At 42.3% G+C, this 22,482-nt stretch overlaps 1 protein-coding gene across 5 annotated transcripts in view; it reads right to left on the minus strand.

Moving 5' to 3' along the window:
• The window catches only part of MTSS1 (MTSS I-BAR domain containing 1), a 138,756-nt gene that overhangs the window by 110,490 nt on the left and 5,784 nt on the right, over nucleotides 1-22,482 (minus strand). For all 5 annotated transcript variants that reach the window (XM_077271197.1, XM_077271196.1, XM_077271200.1 and 2 more), the window contains exon 2: nucleotides 1,493-1,554. In XM_077271197.1, the coding sequence (XP_077127312.1) occupies nucleotides 1,493-1,554 (62 nt within the window). The remainder of the gene's footprint in view (nucleotides 1-1,492; nucleotides 1,555-22,482) is intronic.

The raw sequence follows: 22,482 nt of genomic DNA on the forward strand, positions 1-22,482 counted from the left end.
AGGATATGAGTCCCATTATACAATATGGAGGGCTATGTGGGGCCATTATACTACATGAAAGGATATGTGGGTCCCATTATACAATATGGAGGGCTATGTGGGGCCCATTATACTATATGGAAGGATATGTGAGTCCCATTATAAAATATGGATGGATATGTGGGGCCCATTATACTATATGGGAGGATATGTGGGGTCCATTATACTATATGGAAGGATAAGTGGGGCCCATTATACTATATGGAAGGATAAGTGGGGTCCATTATAAAATATGGAGGGCTATGGGGCCCATTATACTATATGAAAGGATATGTGGGTCCCATTATACAATATGGAGGGCTATGTGGGGCCCATTATAATATATGGAAGGATATGTGGGTCCCATTATACAATAAGGATGGCTATGTGGAGGCCATTATAATATTTGAAGGGCTATGTAGGGGCCAATATACTATACGAAGGGCTATTTGGGAGCCATTATACTGTTTGTAGGGATATGTGGGAGCCACTATACTGTTTGGAGGGCTAGTGGGGGCCATTATGCTGTGAGCAATTATACAGTGTGGAGGTTTGTGTGAAGTCTATCATACTTTACGGAGGGTTGTGTGGGGGCCGTTATGCTGATTGAAGGGCTGTGCGGGGGCCATCATACTGTTTGGAGGGCTGGTGGAGACCAATATACAGTGTGGATGATTGTGTTCGGGCCATCATACTGTGTGGAGCGGTGTGAGAGCCGTTATACTCTATGGAGGGCTGTGGGGGGGGGGGGCATCATATTGTGTGAAGGGCTGAGTTGGGGGTCACAAACTTTATTAAGTTCACCATACTTTGCCAGAGGGGGGGGGGGTTAAGAATCAGAAGTGAAGTAGGGTCAACATACTGTGCGTGTGGAGGATACTGTAGAGAAATTCACTGTGGGGGTAAGATACTGTGTTTAGAGGGCACTTTTGTTGGCACCATACTTTATGGGGGCAATAAAAGGAAATCTATGGATTCATTAGGAGGAAAAATACTTTGTGAGAGCTGCAAAGTTGTGAAATATGCTCTTCTGTGACCCGCCGAATATTAATTTTTTATTGGGGGGAGGGGCAATTATAACTTCTGCTATGGAGCCCTATATTACAGCTCTTCTGTCAGTTAAAACACAGATCTCGAATACACTTATAAAATGACGCTACTTAGTGCACAAATTCAAGACAGCCCACCAGCCACGACAAGGCGACCTTTCTTGGATGGGATCCTACACCTAACAATTATGAGAGCCCCGAGCTAAAAAGCTCCAAACTTAAAGGGCAGGTAGCAACTAGCATGTTAGGGATGAATGAAACAAATATTAAATTTTATATTTGTACAGACAATCTGGGTAAAAACAAAAAACATATATACTTATATACACACACACACACACACTCTCGCTGCAAATTCCAGGGGGAGTTTTGGTGTGGACGTCTCGATCATTCATACTTTTGGTTACTTTTTCCAGACGACTCACCTGAGCTGTGACTGCAGTTTTCCAGCTTTATTAATAAAATCTTCCCAAACTGGGTAACTTCCCTAAAAGAGACAAACAAAAAATATATATTATTGATCACGCAATGTATTTTATAGGTCAACTCAGTCATTTTTATGTTGATTTTTTCATTGTCAACATGAAGTGGTGAATTCTGAACATAGTTCCGGATGTGATCAGAGAAAAGGCAAAACAGGCCGAAAACAGGCGGAATATTAGTAACCGCATGAAACACAGATTTAGACCAAAACAAAGTTCTAATCCCTTTACTTGTATTCTCTACTCCCCATTACAGAATGGTTTCTACAATATAGCAGTATGTGGCTTCGATTTTCTAAAAAAATGGAAATATATCAGCTATTTTTGGTGTTACTTATTAGGTGCAAAAGAAGCAGCCATGTTTTCTAATGTCATAAAACTCTTTTAAAGGACTTTTTGTGATTACTATAAAGATCTGAGCAATGCCAATCAATGCAGAAGGAAACTTCAGTCCTGCCAGTCAAACTTTAAAAGGGGTTGTCTCATCAGATTCTTAAAAAGAGGTGGTTGTCACCAAGTCAGAAGTGGTCACCCCCCCCCCCCCCCAAGGCAAGGTGTCACTTTGGTGGACCTCTCGCAGATCCAACATCAGAAGTGAAAATGTATGGCCAGTGGATACCTTTGTTAATACAAGAGCTGAACAATGGACCAATAATCCCTTTAAAAAAAGATGTCATTTTCCATAAATACATCTTTTTTTTTATCTGGTGTAAATGCCGCTGATCTCCTGAATCCGGCGATGTTTTACTTTTGTTCCTGTTCCTCTCCGTTCCTGAGATATGGCCCTCTGTTTCCAGTATGTAAATCTAGTCTTGTTAGCGTAGTGGGTGTGGTGCTCAAGAACACGCCCACAGAGAAGAGTAGAGAACCACTCCCACTTTGCTAATAAGACTCAATTTACATGCAGAAAAGAAAGGTCCATATCTCCGGAACGGAGAGGCGCAGGAACAAAAGAAAAACACCATTGGATTCAGGAGAATGGGGGTTTTCACAACGAGTAAAAAAAAGATATATATACATTTATTGCAAATGACGCGATCTCTTTATGTGGAGACCTTTAACAATAAAAAAAAATATAATGAACATTGTACCATCTCAAGTATCTACAGCAGCTTTTGGAGATGGCTGATGGTTGTGGAATCAGATTAACCTGACATCAAAGTATATTACTACATCTTCAGTTTCTGAGACTTGTACATACACAGTTGTCTGTAGTCCTGTTATAGGAGCAATTTCAGGTTTATTGTTTCCCTTAAAATGGAGTCTGGCAGACGGGGAATACCTGGGAACGAGTTAGTGATAGGGGGAATCATCAGCCTCCAAAAAACATTCCCACTGAAAGGCCTTTTAAAAGAAATTTTATCCACCTCATCATCTGAGTAATTCACGTAGCCTCTTTGTGAAGCTCGGGGCTTCTTTCATTACTGAAGAAAAAAATTACCAGGATTAATTCAAAGGTCGAAGCGAACCTCTCTGCGCGATAACAGATTGTTCTGCAAACCTGGAACAATGGCTGCTTTCTGTCTGACAACCGGTCGTCCCTGAATGACAGTTCACTCATGGATTACACATTTCACCCTGACATTTTCACAAAGATAAAACTGAACTCTCTCTCTCTAAAAAAAAAAAAGGTAAAAAAAAAAAGGTACCTTCGTAACCACCAATTTTTGGCCAAGAAGGTAAATGTTTGTTAAAAAGGGTTGTCCACCTCTGAGGACATATTTTGCTTGTTTAAATGCACGTAATTTGGGGCTAAAAATCATTTTTCAATTGGGTTTCATTCAATTGGCTTTTATAAAAAACGCTTTCCTGCATATTCAACTTTAATGCTGCCTGTGATCATAAATCAGCTTTATAGGAACTTAAAAAAAGGCAGATAAAAGTTAGAACATTTCCCCCTAGACTGTTAGAATAAGCTCACTGACACCCTCTCAGTTTACCCTTTCTGCAGTCAGCAATATACAGTGCAACGCAACGGCTACAGAAGACAAAACGATGCAAAAAATTTTATGAAAACCAATTTCTAAAATGATTTTTTTTTCCTTTTTTTAGCAAAACACACATGAATTTAAGTGATAAAAAGAAAAATGTTCCCAAAAGTGGGCAGCCCCTTTAAGGTCCTTCATGACACTGAGTTGAGCACAAGGCACTATGTGGTTCTCCGTTGGGGGGGCTGGTCACCAGCTCACAGGCATTGGCACCAAGGGACTATTAATGCGATTTCATAGTCAAAGATTCAGCAAACCCCAAGCTGGTCAAAATTTCAAGAGATTTTGCATCATAGGGGCCCTGTGGAAACTAGATTGTTGGGACTTTCTGGTTCATGGCTGCAGGAGGCTGCCCTAAATGCATCATAAAGGGTATTAAAATGAATGACTAAAGACAAATTTTAAATTAGTTTTTGATCTGGATTGAAACTCAAAATCATGAAGCAATTTGACAAAGTTCCTTATCCAAATGTCTCCTGGCCTAAAATTATGCTCTTCAGACTCTAAAGACATTGGCATAAGAGATAGGGAATGATAAACCCACAAAGGGCACCCTAGGTTGTTGCAATTTTGGTTCTCATATTGCGATTTGCAATTTTTTCCAAACTTTGTAAAATTACTCAACATTAATTCAATTTTGTGACAACAGCAAATACCATATCATGGGGAATGTGAACCGGAACCTTAAAAAAAATAGACTACGGTAACACAGCCCAGTTAGATCTAATATAAATATTTTTGATGATATGTTGTCCTCTCTTGCTATAACATATACAGTGTGTAAACCTTTTTTGGCCAGACACACATCCAGCTGATATACATGCCGGCGTCGGCGAGCCGCCCTTCCCCACAAGCCCACTATCGTTACACCCCTGTTAAGACTTGAAGGTCGGTCAATCTGCAAAACTGCTAAAACCTTGAAGATATTCAATACACAGTCTTGAAAACCATCAGCCTCTATGATGAAACTGAATCTCAAAAGGACTGTCCCATGAAAGGAAGAAAAATAATTACTTCTGCTGCAGAGGATAAGCTCATCAAAGTTACCAGCTTCAGATACCATAAATTGACAGCTCCTCGTATAACAGCCCTCATAAATGATATATCCAGACTAGTAGTATCTGAACATCAACTGTCCAGAGGAGATTGTGAGAAGTAAGCCTTTCCTGTTGAAGCCACTACGGAGGACCATAAAGACAAAAGATGAGACTTTTTGGGCCAAGCAATACAAGGACTGGACATTAGATCAGTGGAAACCTGTACTGAGTCAAAATTTGAGATTCTCGGTACCAAACACCATGTCTTTTTGAGACACTGAGAAGGTAAGTGGATGGTTTCTACATATGTGGTGCTCATCGGGAAGTATGGAGGAGTAGGTATGATGGTGTGTGACGGAGCTTTGCAGGTGACACTATTGGTTATTTATTCCAAATTCAAGGCTCACTTAGCCAACATGGCGACCACATCATACTATAGCTACATGTGGTACCATGTAGTTAGGACTTAGTGGAACCATCATTTGTATGGCAAGAGATAAATGACACAAAACACATCCCCAGGATATATCAGTACTATGGGAACCATGAAGGAGTGGGATGGAGGCTGTGTCAGGTGACATGGTCTTCACAATCACGCGACCTCAACCCAGTTGAGTTGGTTTTGGACACAGAGTGAAGGCAAAGCAGCCAACAAATCCTCAGCACTTCTAGAAACTTCTTCATTACTGTTAGAAGCAATTTTAGGCGACGACCTGTTGAAGTTGTTGGAGAGAAGACCAAGTTGGTATAAAGTTGTCATCAGAAAGGGAGAACTGTGAGGAATCTAAGGTTTAACACATTATTCGAGAGTCGGTTAGCACACGACCATGCTCCCATAACACCTTATCCCAGCACGTTCGATCATCACTGTTGCCTTCGTGGTTTTGCTGCCTTCAGCCTGAATCTTTTGTGCACATTCCAATAAGAACAATAAAAACCCATTATATGACCAGCTGTCTCCAAACCTTTTACTGGTATGTGCCAATATAAATAACATGTAAAGATGAAATAATTTGTGAAACATACATATCAGGAAGTGGGAAAATGAATCTGGTCTCGGTGAAGGTGCTCGGTTACGGCACACAAACGGCTAAGGGTCATTTACAGAGTTAAATAAAGCAAAGAAAGACGCTGACATTTCACGCTAGGAAACACACCCTAGCCAGTAGCAACAAACACAGCGTGTCCTAGGTGTGACGGATTCACAACAAGCCAAGTGCGTCGTGAATCACAACTACATCTAAAAAAGGATCAAATGAGATATTTTTAGGCCATTTTTTGGGGTTGGATGTGACGCCTGAGATGCAGTAAAGCCAAAGATACTTAAAAAAATGAGGAGCCCGTCGGACCACTTCAAAAAAGTACATTGGTTTAGCTGCTTCTTTAGATTCTTCCATAGAAAGAAGCTCAAAAAGTTAAAACGCTAAAAAAGAAGGACAAAACGTTCATAGGATCTGTCCGGCATCGAGAGGAGCAGTTAGTAAACATCTCACAAGACCAGGACATAGTACACGGGAAAATCCACAAAGTCCAGATCCTTTCACCACCACAAGGGCAGGTGCTCAGCCATAGCTCTGCATGGGTAATAAAAAAAAAAACGCACCACTGTGACATAATACTGCCATCTCTAATCCACATTCATGGAACTTCCCCATCTCGAAGCCCTTGATGTTAAGGAACTTCATGTGACTAAATGACAAGACGATTGTTCTAAGAGATCAACCAAGTAAAATATTGCTTTTGAACGAGCACTCAAATCCAACATCAGTAATAACTCAAGACCAAAGGATCCGAACTACGACGGGATCAGATGTGTGCTATGATCCAAAAACCTGAAACCTCTGAGATGCTGACCCAAAAATTGTATTGAAATATAGAAGGGCGGTGTCTTCTCAAATTAGTGACATTTCACTCTACACTATCCAAGCGGTATCCACACAACATTATGAGGACGGGTGCATACAACCTCAAATTTAAAGGTTATTTTTTTCCCCCATCTTCATAAATGGGTATTATTGTATAGTGCTTGTAAATACGAGCAATTTTGCAATTTACTGCTTATTAAAATTCTCAGCCGTTCTTGAGATATTAACACTAATTTTCCGTTTACTGATCGGTACCTTGGAAACCGACCACCGCTGCTAGACAGGAAAACATGCACAGTGCTTACAAGCCCCTTTCCATTAAGCTTAAAAGAACTGTTTTGAAGCTGGCTAGGATCAATGGAGCCTCCAAATCCCTCCACCTAATAATGGCGAGCTTGAACACAGTGATTACAAGCTAGACAGCAGGGGTGGTCGGTCTCCTAGGCAACGAGATTTAAAGAAAAAAAGAATCTGTTGATATCTCAAGAACGGCTGCAAATTTAAACATGCAGTAAATTACAAAAGTGCTTTGCTTTACAAACATGACACGACTATATATCCAGCTGTGAGGATAGGAGTAACCCTTTAAATTACATGCATATTATACTTACACCAGAAATATCCGCCAATTTGGGCAGCATGGGTTCCTAGCCGACCCTATGCACACCGCAGCTTTCCTACTAACGTGACTACTGAACAAAATTTCCATAAAGCATGTATTCAAAATGTCCATATTACAGACAGGCCCGGCAAGTAATTTCAATGACAGCCTGTCTGCAAACATTTGCTCAATGTGCACCATGCCCTGCTGCACACAATTCTCCGCACAGTCGATTTAGCATAGTAAACATGGCAGTCATGGGACAGTGAGACTCGGGGAGGCACAGGCGGAGAAAGCTGAAATCAAACCCATTCCAGACTATTACATGCTGCAATGTTGGAGCTATTCACCATAAATTGATAAAAGCAAAAGCAGAACAATTGGTGCAAACAGCTCCGAGTTACAGCTCAAAGTTCTACAGGCCAACGGCGCAGCGGAGGACGCAGCAATGAAGGAGCTTGACAAATATTTAACTCGACTTGAGAACATGAACAGACCCCTCCTTACCAGACAGAGCCGGCATCGGGAGGTTGTAGGTCACAAGCTTTACACATTTTTCTTTGTTTTTCTTCATGCAGAAACCCGAAATTGTATTAATGGATATGATGGAAAGATGGGTACTTAAAAAAATATTCCAGACACTAGTGATGAGCATGTCAATGATACAGTGAATAATGCTAAGAATAAATGGTAAGAATGCGCCAAAATTCAAGAATATAACTGCTATAATACCGCCCCTATGTACAAGAATATAACTACTATAATACTGCTCCTATGTACAAGAATATAACTACTATAATACTGCTCCTATGTACAAGAATATAACTACTATAATACTGCCCCCTATGTACAAGAATATAACTACTATAATACTGCCCCCTATGTACAAGAATATAACTACTATAATACTGCTCCCTATGTACAAGAATATAACTACTATAATACTGCTCCTATGTACAAGAATATAACTACTGTAATACTGCCCCCTATGTACAGGAATATAAGTGCTATAATACTGCTCCTATGTACAAGAATATAACTACTATAATACTGCTCCTATGTACAAGAATATAACTACTATAATACTGCCCCCTATGTACAGGAATATAAGTGCTATAATACTGCTCCTATGTACAAGAATATAACTACTATAATACTGCTCCTATGTACAAGAATATAACTACTATAATACTGACCCCTATATACAAGAATATAACTACTATAATACTGCCCCCTATGTACAGGAATATAAGTGCTATAATACTGCTCCTATGTACAAGAATATAACTACTATAATACTGCTCCTATGTACAAGAATATAACTACTATAATACTGCCCCCTATGTACAGGAATATAAGTGCTATAATACTGCTCCTATGTACAAGAATATAACTACTATAATACTGCTCCTATGTACAAGAATATAACTACTATAATACTGACCCCTATATACAAGAATATAACTACTATATTCTTGTACATAGGGGGCAGTATTATAGTAGTTATATTCTTGTACATAGGGGGCAGTATTATAACTACTATAATACTGCTCCCTATGTACAAGAATATAACTACTATAATACTGCTCCTATGTACAAGAATATAACTACTGTAATACTGCCCCCTATGTACAGGAATATAAGTGCTATAATACTGCTCCTATGTACAAGAATATAACTACTATAATACTGCTCCTATGTACAAGAATATAACTACTATAATACTGCCCCCTATGTACAGGAATATAAGTGCTATAATACTGCTCCTATGTACAAGAATATAACTACTATAATACTGCTCCTATGTACAAGAATATAACTACTATAATACTGCCCCCTATGTACAGGAATATAAGTGCTATAATACTGCTCCTATGTACAAGAATATAACTACTATAATACTGCTCCTATGTACAAGAATATAACTACTATAATACTGACCCCTATATACAAGAATATAACTACTATAATACTGCCCCCTATGTACAGGAATATAAGTGCTATAATACTGCTCCTATGTACAAGAATATAACTACTATAATACTGACCCCTATATACAAGAATATAACTACTATAATACTGCTCCTATGTACAAGAATATAACTATTATAATACTGCTCCTATGTACAAGAATATAACTAATATAATACTGCTCCTATGTACAAGAATATAACTACTATAATACTGCCCCTATGTACAAGAATATAACTACTATAATACTGCTCCTATGTACAAGAATATAACTACTATAATACAGCTCCTATGTACAAGAATATAACTAATATAATACTGACCTTATGTACAAGAATATAACTACTATAATACTGCTCCTATGTACAAGAATATAACTACTATAATACTGCACCTATGTACAAGAATATAACTACTATAATACTGCCCCTATGTACAAGAATATAACTACTATAATACTGCTCCTATGTACAAGAATATAACTACTATAATACAGCTCCTATGTACAAGAATATAACTAATATAATACTGACCTTATGTACAAGAATATAACTACTATAATACTGCTCCTATGTACAAGAATATAACTACTATAATACTGCTCCTATGTACAAGAATATAACTACTATAATACTGCTCCTATGTACAAGAATATAACTACTATAATACTGCCCCCTATATACAAGAATATAACTACTATAATACTGCCCCCTATGTACAGGAATATAAGTGCTATACTGTTTCTAATGAAGAGGAGAATGATTGTACTGAGAAATGAGCAAGAATCTACTCAAGGTGAGCTTACTACTCCATACTTGACAAAAAATACATTGATACTTAAAGGGAACCTGTTACCAGAAAACACGCTATTAACCTGCAGATATGGGGTTATTCTGCAGGGTAACCATGCTATGCTGCCCGGCGCCTGCACGCAGCCGAATGCAGCAGGGAGGCAATGAACTTTATTCTCCCTGGCTGCTTTCGGTTTCAGTCATGGAGGTGGTGTCGGTTTATACCCGGCTTTCCCTCTACAGTTCCCAAACTCCTGTAGGACATTGCTTCTAAGGTTTCGAAGCGGTAATGGATTTGACATCACTTGCCGTCATGACAGTTACATGATAGACCGAGGAGACATCATGAGACGCCTCAGGAATTATTTAGTCTGAATGATGGTCTCCGCTAATTTTCTTGGTCAGAAGAATAATTGGGCAGTTGCCATTGTACCCATGAAGACCAACTGTAACAGCTGAGTTATCACCAGAACATTAAAGCTAACAAGCAAGACATTAAGTTACCGCATAGTTCACAAGTACATGTTGTGTGCCGAAATTCACACCTCTCCAAACACAACCATTATAGATATCGGAGTTCTCGAGAGGGATGATTGAATATATAAGCCACGCCAACAGATCCAGATGTGGTGACGCTGCCAGGTTTACTTCTAGTCTAGGACTACCGACAGACCACATTCAATGAAATATCCCAAAAACCAGGTCCAAGTACACAATGTACTGGTATGACTCTTATTATAATTCTTGACCCTTTAATACTGACGCAGTGTCCTACTGGTTACGCCACTGCAAATTTTTGAATTCTGAAAAAGGAAAATTTTGGAAAAAAATTAAGGCAACATTTTGGGGTTTTCTTTAAAATATCTGCCTAACTAATGACTGATGCCAAAAGGGAAATACACCACTGTCGGAAACCACAGGCCATGGTCCATTATCCCGGGGAACAAAGGTTCAAAGAGTTGCCAAATGCAAACAAGATATCACCCATCCACAGGAAAGGTGAAAAAAGTATTAATCAGAGGCGGTCCGACCACTGGGACCCAACTGATCGGCAGAAAGGGGCACTTTTACCCCTGTTGGATTGCAACTACCACGGCGCTCAACTTTTTTTCGGGAGTCCCATAGAGAATGAATGGAGTGTCAGTGAAGCATGTGCACTACCGCTCCATCCCAACAGGAGTGAAAGCTTAAGGGCCGAGCGCTCCTGATGATTGACAGTTTGGACCAGAAGCATGGCTGCACCGCCGGGCCAAACTGTGCGCTCTGCCAAGCTGCAAGCAGGGGCACTGGAGCTGGCGGGAGACAACAAGCTGGCAAGCTTCAGAGCAGCACTCGAAAGCTTCATTGGAAAGAGCTTGCAAGGGTGCGCTTCATGCCTAGGAATCGGCTACCTCTGATAGTCTTCAGCGGTGGCCAGTGACCCAGGGGACGCCCGGTAAACTAGGAAATTAAAATACTCTCCTTCTAGAGAATGGTGACGATTTTTTAGGTGGTGGAAAGTAAAGTTGCCCGTTTTTACACATTCAGGAAGTTGAGACAAACACGTTAAAAGAAAAAAAAAAAAACTACGGTCAACGCTACAGGTGGAGGTCTACCAAGAAGAACAAAGAGGTCTAATTTTGCTGTATGGTATTCGGGGGTGATTTCTATTGCTGACTTTGGCTGTAGAGGCATCTGGGGCCAAAATATTTACGGCTGCCAGTTTGGCATGGTTTTGGTAGCCGATAAACTCAACTGTAGCCCAATTAGAGTTGGAGAAGACGGACTCAGACATCTTTGCGAAATTCGACTTGTCAGTGAAATTGCCCGAGCTGCAATAAGCGTTAGGAACAGCCAACCCGGCTCCCTCCCTTTTTAAAGCCATAATTAAATCCGTCACAATTAATAGACATGGAGGAGGGGGGCAAAGTAAACAATCCAGCAGATGTAAGAAAAGGCCTGACGTGACCCCCGTCTTACCCTCCCACTATCAGATTTGTGTTGGCATACGCTCTGCGTGCAGCCCGAGACGGGCGGCTCTTGTTCCCCGGCTGTATTTAATCAGCCCATCTTTTAGGTTTATTATTAAGCTGACAAAAGAAGAACAAACACGAGGCGTCTGAGCTGTGATTATGTGGCCACGCTGGCCCTTTAATAGATGGTAGCTGGGATGGATGACCTTTTCTGATCCCAGGGCCACATTGTCACACTGAACCACCCCAAAAAACACCTAAAGGGATGAGAACTTCAAAATTAGATGTCCTAAAGGAAGGGCTCAAACATATTGGGAAGAGGGGACCCTCATCGCTCTACTGAAAGTTATGGGTCTTGTGATCATCATTTCTTTATCCAGAAAGTTGGGGGCCACCTAAAAGTTGTATTAGGAGGCCACAGGTACTCCCAGCAACCCCTATGTGAAATGCACCAAGAGCACCTGCGGCGGACATGTGGGTGTCGTAAAGAATGCCGTGGGCCGTCGAGAACACGTATGTGTGGTTTACATACCAAATGTGGGAGGCCCATCATGTGTTATCCTAGCCAGCGTCACAACCGCGGCTCTATGGTGAGAACCAGACCAGTATTGTAGATATTTCACAGACGAGCTGAGATACAGGGGTGACTCCAGTTACATGGTGGCTAATTCTTACGGCACATTTGAACAAGCCGAAAATTCCTAAGTACCAGCTTGGGCAAACCTTCCACTGGCCGCGTGACCAACGAGCATAGATCATTTACACCAGCGGGAAACATTTATTGACATCAATAGAACATCGTACTGTAAAAACAGGGAATGTGCTGCGGACAACACGATCCCGTTCTCCTCCCATCGCATTTTTCCGGCTGTACCACCATCGAACAGATTGCATGTGATAAATCGGCGGTCGTTAAAGGGGCCCAGACCTGCTTTTCTGAAAGAAGTGATTGGGCCAAGTTGGTAATATCAGATCAGTGGGAGTCTGACTGTCGGAAGCCCCACTCGGGTGACCGCTGTAGCCTCTCACATTGCCTCAGGTTCTGAGTTATATGATATACAGGGGGCAGAACGGTGGCTCAGTGGTTAGCACAGCAGTCTTGCAGCACTGGGGTCTTGGGTTCTAATAGCACCAAGGACAACATCTACAAGGAGTTTGTATGTTCTCCCTGTGTTTGTGTGGGTTTCCTCCGGGTTCTCCGGTTTCCTCCCACATTCCAAAGACAATACTGATAGGGGATCTAGATTGTGAGCCCCAATGGGGACAGCAATGATAATGTGTGCAAAACTGTAAAGCGCTCTGGAATATGTTAGCGCTATATAAAAAATAAGATTATTTATTATTATTTTTATTATTATACAGCCCCCTGCTCCTCTATCGTTGCATATCAGGAGTCAATCTTTTGAGTATTGCCAGCTTTGGTCTTCCATGTAAAGTAGCGATGGAAAGTCTCTGCTGTGACAAGTCACGGGGTACCCAAAAGAGCGAGCACAAACTGCGCTATGTTATTTTCTTATATAGCACCATCATGCTCCACAGAGCTGTACAGCATCATCACTGTCCTCATTGGGGCTCAAAATCTAAATTATCAGTAGATCTTTGGAGTGTGGGAAGAAACCTGAGAACCTGGAGGAAACCCACGCAGACACTGGGGGAACATACAAACTCCTGCAGGTACTGTCCCTGGTGGGATTCTCACCCAGGACTTTAGACTACAGTGCTAACCTCTGAGCCATCGTGCTGCAACTTCGACAGGTCGGTATTGCTGACTATATGATGATGGCAGTTGTTGGAGGAACCTAGCATCAGCACTGTCTTATATCAACATGGCCAAGTCCAGGACTTGTGGCTTAAAGGGAATCTGTGAGCTGATTATTGCTATGTAATCTGAGAGCAGCATGATGTAGGCGAAGAAACTCTGAGGTCAGCGATGTGTCACTTACTGGGCAGAGTATTGCAGCTTCAATAAAATCAGTGTTTTATCAGCAGAAGATTATCACTACAGGACAACTAGTCTGGGGCCTCTTGGTCCAACCACGCCCCACCACCGATTGGCAGCGTTCTGTCAATATACTGTGTACACAGGAAGCAGCCAATCAGTGGAGTGGGCGGAGTTATACAAGGCTCAGCATTCCGAGTTCTGCTACAGCAGAGAAAACTATGGTTCTATGAAAATGACAGCAAGCAGCCTAGTAAGTGACAAATCGCTGGAATCAGTATCTCAGCCCCTACATCATGATTCCCGCAGATAACATAGCAAAATATCTGCTGAAAGATTCCCTTTAAATGCAAACAAAAAAATCACAATAAAGCCTCATGTGCCCCTTCCCCCAGCCCTTTCTCATGTTATTTTGCATGCTTATTGCTTCCCCGATTGCACAGATCTGTGGCCAGCGTGGGTGGAATATAAATATTTATTATTATTTCTATTATTGCACCACCACAATAACAAGAGAGGCCACATAATATGCTCAGGAAGGCGCCTTTTGGAACACGTTCCGGTTCGTGCACATGTTAGGATGTTGTATTTTTCTGATACACAAAAAAAACCTAAAAATTAAGGGGAAGGAAAAATGTAACGCCCCATTGTAAGGGATGTAAACCTAAATAAACACGTCGAGGTCCAGGTCTCCCAACACAAGGGGCTGAGATTTCAGCAGATCTGTAACAGGGAACCTTGGAATAACAAGGGCGACCTTTCTGACCCGCAAACAATAACAGTGCCCTTTAATTGCGTCCCTCGCTTTCAGACAAGACTCTTCCAATTCTGTAGTGGGGTCGACTTCAAAGTATCCCTTACAAGCAGTACACTTCTGGCGATCTGCTTACATCTGATATTTACTTATTATTTTAGGGCTATAATCCATCATAACCGCTCTCGCCAATCCCCCATCACCAAGGTTTCGGACCTTGAAAGTATAGCGAGTCCCCAAATATACTCGTGCTTGAAATGGTTAATTTCAGCCTGACATTAGTATGCCGTTTTTAGTGTCAGTCTGGAGCAACAAAAGCCAACATAATTTTGTAGTGTGCAAAAAAAAATAAAAAATTGGGCAAAGCAGCCTGGATCATATCATGTATGTAATACCCTGAAAATTACCTTTCTAATAAATTTTGGGGCTGCAAATTGTCCTCCATGAAGTCGCTATAAAGCTACCAGTCACTGCTGATAAATAAGCGTCCACAGCGTAGCGTAGGAAGTTGTAAAAGTCGCACCTATTGACGTGGCTGGTCATCCCCTGGAGGGGGCAGATTTTATGGTGACATCACAGACCAGACACCTACGCGGGGTTTTTCCTCCACGAACACTGTATATACACGTGGCGCAAAGCAAATACAGATGGGCAGGCAGATATCAGACGTAAACATCTCTACAAAGCAAACGTTGCATCAGGCCAAGTCTGAAAAACACATGTTCCCTAATCTGGAGCTCATCGTTTATGACGTTTCCTTCTCTATTTAGGTTCAAAGCTAAACTCGCCGTCCTACTTACCGCTCCCCGAGAGGAGTACATTGGACGGGGCTTGATGCCTTCGTTATCCAGCACCCATTCATGACAGATATAACTATGCCTAGGTTCATATGGAGAGTTTTTTGGGGGGACTGGATCGAAATTCCACCTAAAAACAGCTTAAAAAAATGCTTGGAAAGCAGTGATGCGCGAATGTGCTGGGGTAAGGTGTTATCTGAGCATGCTCCGGTGCTAAGCGAGTGTCTTCTGCATGTTCGAGTCCCTGCAGCTGCATGTCTCGCGACTGTTCGACAACCACAAACACACGCAGCTATCGAACAGCCACGAGACATGCAGCCGCGGGGACTCGAACATATTTTTGAAACGCGTCTGGTGGGAAAAATAAAAGGCCACACCACATTTTTTGAAGCGGATCATGATGGAATCCACTCCAAACTAGGCGCTGTCCAATGAAAAAACTGCATCAAAAGGAAGAAAAAAAAGGAGCTTTTCCTAAAGTATTTTACTAGTAGAGGGGAATAATGCAGCGGTGTAGACCCCATATCGCAGCACGAAAAGTGCCTACACTAGAGCAGTGCAGGTTGTCAGCTCTTGGGTCAAGGCAAGTGTCCCGGAACCAATTGTAGTGTTAAAGCCCGAATGTACCCTTCAAACAAATAATTTCCCCGGAATTCACCCTTAAGAAATCAAAAGTGCCACCTTTGTGCCAACCCCCACAAAAAAAATCTCTCTCTCTATATACAGTGGGGCAAAAAAGTATTTAGTCAGTCAGCAATAGTGCAAGTTCCACCACTTAAAAAGATGAGAGGCGTCTGTAATTTACATCATAGGTAGACCTCAACTATGGGAGACAAACTGAGAAAAAAAAATCCAGAAAATCACATTGTCTGTTTTTTTAACATTTTATTTGCATATTATGGTGGAAAATAAGTATTTGGTCAGAAACAAACAATCAAGATTTCTGGCTCTCACAGACCTGTAACTTCTTCCTTAAGAGTCTCCTCTTTCCTCCACTCATTACCTGTAGTAATGGCACCTGTTTAAACTTGTTATCAGTATAAAAAGACACCTGTGCACACCCTCAAACAGTCTGACTCCAAACTCCACTATGGTGAAGACCAAAGAGCTGTCAAAGGACACCAGAAACAAAATTGTAGCCCTGCACCAGGCTGGGAAGACTGAATCTGCAATAGCCAACCAGCTTGGAGTGAAGAAATCAACAGTGGGAGCAATAATTAGAAAATGGAAGACATTCAAGACCACTGATAATCTCCCTCGATCTGGGGCTCCACGCAAAATCCCACCCCGTGGGGTCAGAATGATCACAAGAACGGTGAGCAAAAATCCCAGAACCACGTGGGGGGACCTAGTGAATGAACTGCAGAGAGCTGGGACCACTGTAACAAGGCCTACCATAAGTAACACACTACGCCACCATGGACTCAGATCCTGCAGTGCCAGACGTGTCCCACTGCTTAAGCCAGTACATGTCCGGGCCCGTCTCAAGTTTGCTAGAGAGCATTTGGATGATCCAGAGGAGTTTTGGGAGAATGTCCTATGGTCTGATGAAACCAAACTGGAACTGTTTGGTAGAAACACAACTTGTCGTGTTTGGAGGAAAAAGAATACTGAGTTGCATCCATCAAACACCATACCTACTGTAAAGCATGGTGGTGGAAACATCATGCTTTGGGGCTGTTTCTCTGCAAAGGGGCCAGGACGACTGATCCGGGTACATGAAAGAATGAATGGGGCCATGTATCGTGAGATTTTGAGTGCAAACCTCCTTCCATCAGCAAGGGCATTGAAGATGAAACGTGGCTGGGTCTTTCAACATGACAATGATCCAAAGCACACCGCCAGGGCAACGAAGGAGTGGCTTCGTAAGAAGCATTTCAAGGTCCTGGAGTGGCCTAGCCAGTCTCCAGATCTCAACCCTATAGAAAACCTTTGGAGGGAGTTGAAAGTCCGTGTTGCCAAGCGAAAAGCCAAAAACATCACTGCTCTAGAGGAGATCTGCATGGAGGAATGGGCCAACATACCAACAACAGTGTGTGCCAACCTTGTGAAGACTTACAGAAAACGTTTGACCTCTGTCATTGCCAACAAAGGATATATTACAAAGTATTGAGATGAAATTTTGTTTCTGACCAAATACTTATTTTCCACCATAATATGCAAATAAAATGATAAAAAAACAGACAATGTGATTTTCTGGATTTTTTTTTCTCAGTTTGTCTCCTATAGTTGAGGTCTAACTATGATGTAAATTACAGACGCCTCTCATCTTTTTAAGTGGTGGAACTTGCACTATTGCTGACTGACTAAATACTTTTTTGCCCCACTGTATATATATATATATATATATATATATATATATATATATATATATATATATATATATATAATTGTCTAAGGGTCACTTCTGTCTGTCTGTCACGGATATTCATTGGTCGCGGCCTCTGTCTGTCACGGTAATCCAAGTCGCTGATTGGTCCCGGCAAAACGCCCACAACCAATCAGCGACGGGCACAGTCCAGCAGCGAAATGGCCGCTGCTCACTGCCCTGCACTCAGTGTCCCATCCATACTCCCCTCCAGTCAGCGCTCACACAGGGTTAATGGCAGCGTTCACGGACCGCTTATGCCGCGGGTAACACACTCCATTAACGATGCTATTAACCCTGTGTGACCAACTTTTTACTATTGATGCTGCCTATGCAGCATCAATAGTAAAAAGATCTAATGTTAAAAATAATAATAATATATATAAAAAAAAAGGTTATTCTCACCTTCCGACATCGCCCGCTGTCCTCGGCAGTGCAAACGCCAGGTTCCGGTGCCAAGGATGCTATGCGAGAAGGACCTGCCATGGCGTCATGGTCATGTGACCGTGACGTCATAACAGGTCCTGCGCTCATACCAACCCTGGGACCGGAAGCTTCCGCGTGCACCGTACACAGGCGCCAGGACTTCAAGGGGTCTTTGTAAGGTGAGTATATGTTTATTTTTTATTTTAAGTCTTTTTTTACCACGCATATAGCGCCCACATTGCTATATACTACCTGGGCTGTGTTACATACTGCGTGGGCTGTGTTATATACTACATCTCTGTGCTATACACTATGTAGCTGGGCAATATACTACATCGCTGTGCTTTATACTACGTAACCTGTGTTATATACTCCATGCACAGTGTTATATACTACGTCTCAGTGTTATATACTACGTGGCTGTGCAATATACTACGTAGCTGTGCAATATACTACGTAGCTGTGCAATATACTACGTGACTGTGCAATATACAATGTGACTGTGCAATACTACGAGGCTGTGCTATATACAGTACTACGTGCTGTGTGTTACATGCTACGTGGCTGTGCAATATACTACGTGGCTGTGCAATATACTACGTGCCCTGTGCTATATACTACGTGGCTGTGCAATATACAACGTGACTGTGCAATATACTACGTGGCTGTGCAATATACTACGTGCTCTATGCTATCTACTACGTGGCTGTGCAATATACTACGTGCCCTGTGCTATATACTACGTGGCTGTGCAATATACTACGTGGCTGTGCAATATACTACGTGACTGTGCAATATACTACGTGACTGTGCAATATACAACGTTGCTGTGCTATATACTATGTGGCTGTGCTATATACTACGTGCTCTGTGTTTATATACTACGTGGCTGTGCAATATACTACGTGACTGTGCAATATACTACGTGGCTGTGCAATATACTACATGGCTGTGCAATACACTATGTGGCTGTGTTATATACTATGTGGCTGTGCTATATACTACGTGGCTGTGCTATATACTACGTAGCTATGTTATATACTACGTCGGTTGTGTTATATACTACGTGACTGTGCAATATAGTACGTGGCCTGTACTATATACTACCTACATATTCTAGAATACCTGATACGTTAGAATCGGGCCACCATCTAGTATATATATATATAATTGTCTTAGGTCCATTTCCGTCTGTTTGTCTGTAACGGAAATCTCGCGTCGCTCATTGGTCGCGCCCGGCTGGCTGCGACCAATCAGCGATAGGCTTTACTATTGAGGCTGCCTATGCAGCTTCAATAGTAAAAAGATATAAAGTTAAAATAATTTAAAAAATTAAAAAATCGTGCTATTCTCACCTTCCGGCGTCCCCTGAAGCCTTCCCCATCCTCGCGAAGCTCTCGTCAACTCCGTTCCCAGTAATGCTTTGCAAAATTACCCCAGATGATGTAGGATCGCGCGAGACCGCTACGTCATCATGGGTTATTGCCGCAAAGCATCACTGGGAATGGACCTGGCGAGAGCATCGCTAACTCCTTGGCTGGATCCGGGGGCCGCCAGAAGGTGAGCATATAACTATTTTTTATTTTAATTATATTTTTAACATGGATATGGTGCCCACACTGCTATATACTCCATGGCTGTGTTATATACTACGTGGGCTGTGCCTGTGCTATTCATTACGTGGACTGTGCTATACACTACGTGGACTGTGCTATACACTACGTGGGCTGTGCTATACACTACGTGGCTGCTATATACTATGTGGCTGTGCTATATACTATGTGGCTGTGCAATATACTACGTGGACTGTACTATATACTACGTTGATTGTGCTATATACTACGTGGACTGTGCCATATTACGTGGATTGTGCTATATACGTGGACTGTGCTATATACTATGTGGATGTGTTATATACTACGTGGACTGTACTATATACTACGCGGATTGTGCTATATACTACATGAACTGTACTATATACTACGTGAGCTGTGTTAGATACTACATGGCTGTGCTATATGCTATGTGGCTGTGCTATATACTACGTGGGCTGTTATATGCTACGTGGGCTGTTATATGCTACGTGGTTGTGCTATATGCTACGTGGCTGTGCTATATCCTCCGTGGCTGTGCTATATCCTCCGTGGCTGTGCTATATCCTCCGTGGGCTGTTATATGCTACGTGGCTGTGCTATATGCTATGTGGGCTGTGTTATATACTACGTGGCTGTGCTATATCCTCCGTGGGCTGTTATATGCTATGTGGCTGTGCTATATGCTATGTGGGCTATGTTATATACTACGTGGCTGTGCTATATGCTATGTGGGCTGTGCTATATGCTATGTGGGCTGTGTTATATGCTACATGGCTGTGTTATATACTAAGTGGGCCGTTATATGCTACGTAGCTGTGCTATATGCTAGGTGGCTGTGCTATATACTACGTGGGCTGTTATATGCTACGTGGCTGTGCTATATGCTACGTAGCTGTGCTGTATGCTACGTGGGCTGTTATATGCTACGTTTACTGAACAAGTTTTGTCGTACATATTCTAGAATACCCGATGCGTTAGAATCGGGCCACCATCTAGATATATATATATATATATATATATACACAATATATATAAAATTGTCTAAGGGTCACTTCTGTCTGTCTGTCATGGATATTCATTTGTCGTGGCCTCTGTCTGTCACGGAAATCCAAGTCGCTGATTGGTCCCGGCAAAACGCGACGGGCACAGTCCAGCAGCGAAATGGCCGCTGCTTACTGCCCTGCACTCAGTGTCCCATCCATACTCCCCTCCAGTCAGCGCTCACACAGGGTTAATGGCAGCGTTAATGGACCGCGTTATGCCGTGGGTAACACACTCCATTAACGCTGCTATTAACCCTGTGTGACCAACTTTTTACTATTGATGCTGCCTATGCAGCATCAATAGTAAAAGATCTAATGTTAAAAATAATAATAAAAAAATAAAAAAATGGTTATTCTCACCTTCCGACGTGGCCCGCTGTCCTCGGCAGTGCAAGCGGCAGGTTCCGGTGCCAAGGATGCTATGCAAGAAGGACCTGCCATGACGTCACAGTCATGTGACCGCGACGTCATCACAGGTCCTAAGCGCAGAGCAACCCTGGGACCGGAAGCTGCCGTGTGCACCGCACACAGGCTCCAGGACTTCAAGGGGCCTTCGGAAGGTGAGTATATGTTTATTTTTTATTTTAAGTCTTTTTTTACAACGCATATAGTGCCCACATTGCTATATACTACGTGGGCTGTGTTACATACTGCGTGAGCTCTGTTATATACTACATCTCTGTGCTATACACTACGTGGCTGTGCAATACACTTAGTGGCTGTGCAATGCACTTAGTGGCTGTGCAATGCACTACGTGGCTGTGCAATGCACTACGTGGCTGTGCAATACACTACGTGGCTGTGCAATACACTACGTGGCTGTGCTATATACTACGTAGCTATGTTATATACTATGTCGGTTGTGTTATATACTACGTGCAATATACTACTTACACATTCTAGAATACCCGATATGTTAGAATCGGGCCACCATCTAGTTGTTTATATTCACCCAATCCAAGTGATCCAATCCTCTTTCCCCAGCACACAGCATGGGCCGGCACAAGAAGAGCAATGGAGTGATGTCATTCCTTCGCCTGCCCCCGCGGGGACACTGATGTCTTGTAGGCAGAAAACCTACAGCAGCCTGTGACCTAGAGGACAGAGGATGGGGCGACTCGCCATTGCCTCCCTGCTCGATCACAGGATCCAACTAGATTAGTATCATAATGACACCCATTCATTTCAAAGTGCCGCTCACCCAGAGATCTGGGGCATCCAGTCGGACGTCCGAGGCATGCGCACTGCAGTCTGGCGCAAAAACTTTTTTTTGCAAAAAAGGATTCTGTTACTGCAACCCCACCTTACCCCCAATGTTGCACCACTGTTTCCAACGCCCGTAAGTACAGAGCTGGCTCAGCCACGTACATGTGCCCCATCTTCTTCATGCATGACCACGTGTGAGACAAGCGAAGAAGACAACGGATGTAATTAATAATTAACTAATTGCACCCACACAAGAGTGTTAAGTGGAAAACCCAATTATGAGCACTTTATACAAATTGTTGGAGTAAACTGAGAAAATACATTACTACGCGCTCTCGTTGTGGAAGGAAGGGTCAGGTCCTCACTGCCAACAGGTCTCCAATCTGACTCATAAAGTGAGGTCCCCTTAACTACCACCACACGCCCGAGTGGCCTCTGTCGATAACTATTAATGAGCACGAAAAGTGCCCAAATCAGTTGGTTTGGGCTTTACTGGTTCCAGAGATATAGAAATGCGCTCATCACAGGAACGTTCATATTTAAAGAGGTAAAAAGCCATTACTTATCCATGGTAGATAACTTGATAACTTCTAGATGAAC

This window comes from Ranitomeya variabilis, chromosome 6 (assembly GCF_051348905.1).
Source record: "Ranitomeya variabilis isolate aRanVar5 chromosome 6, aRanVar5.hap1, whole genome shotgun sequence".
NCBI classification, from domain to species: Eukaryota; Metazoa; Chordata; class Amphibia; order Anura; family Dendrobatidae; genus Ranitomeya; species Ranitomeya variabilis.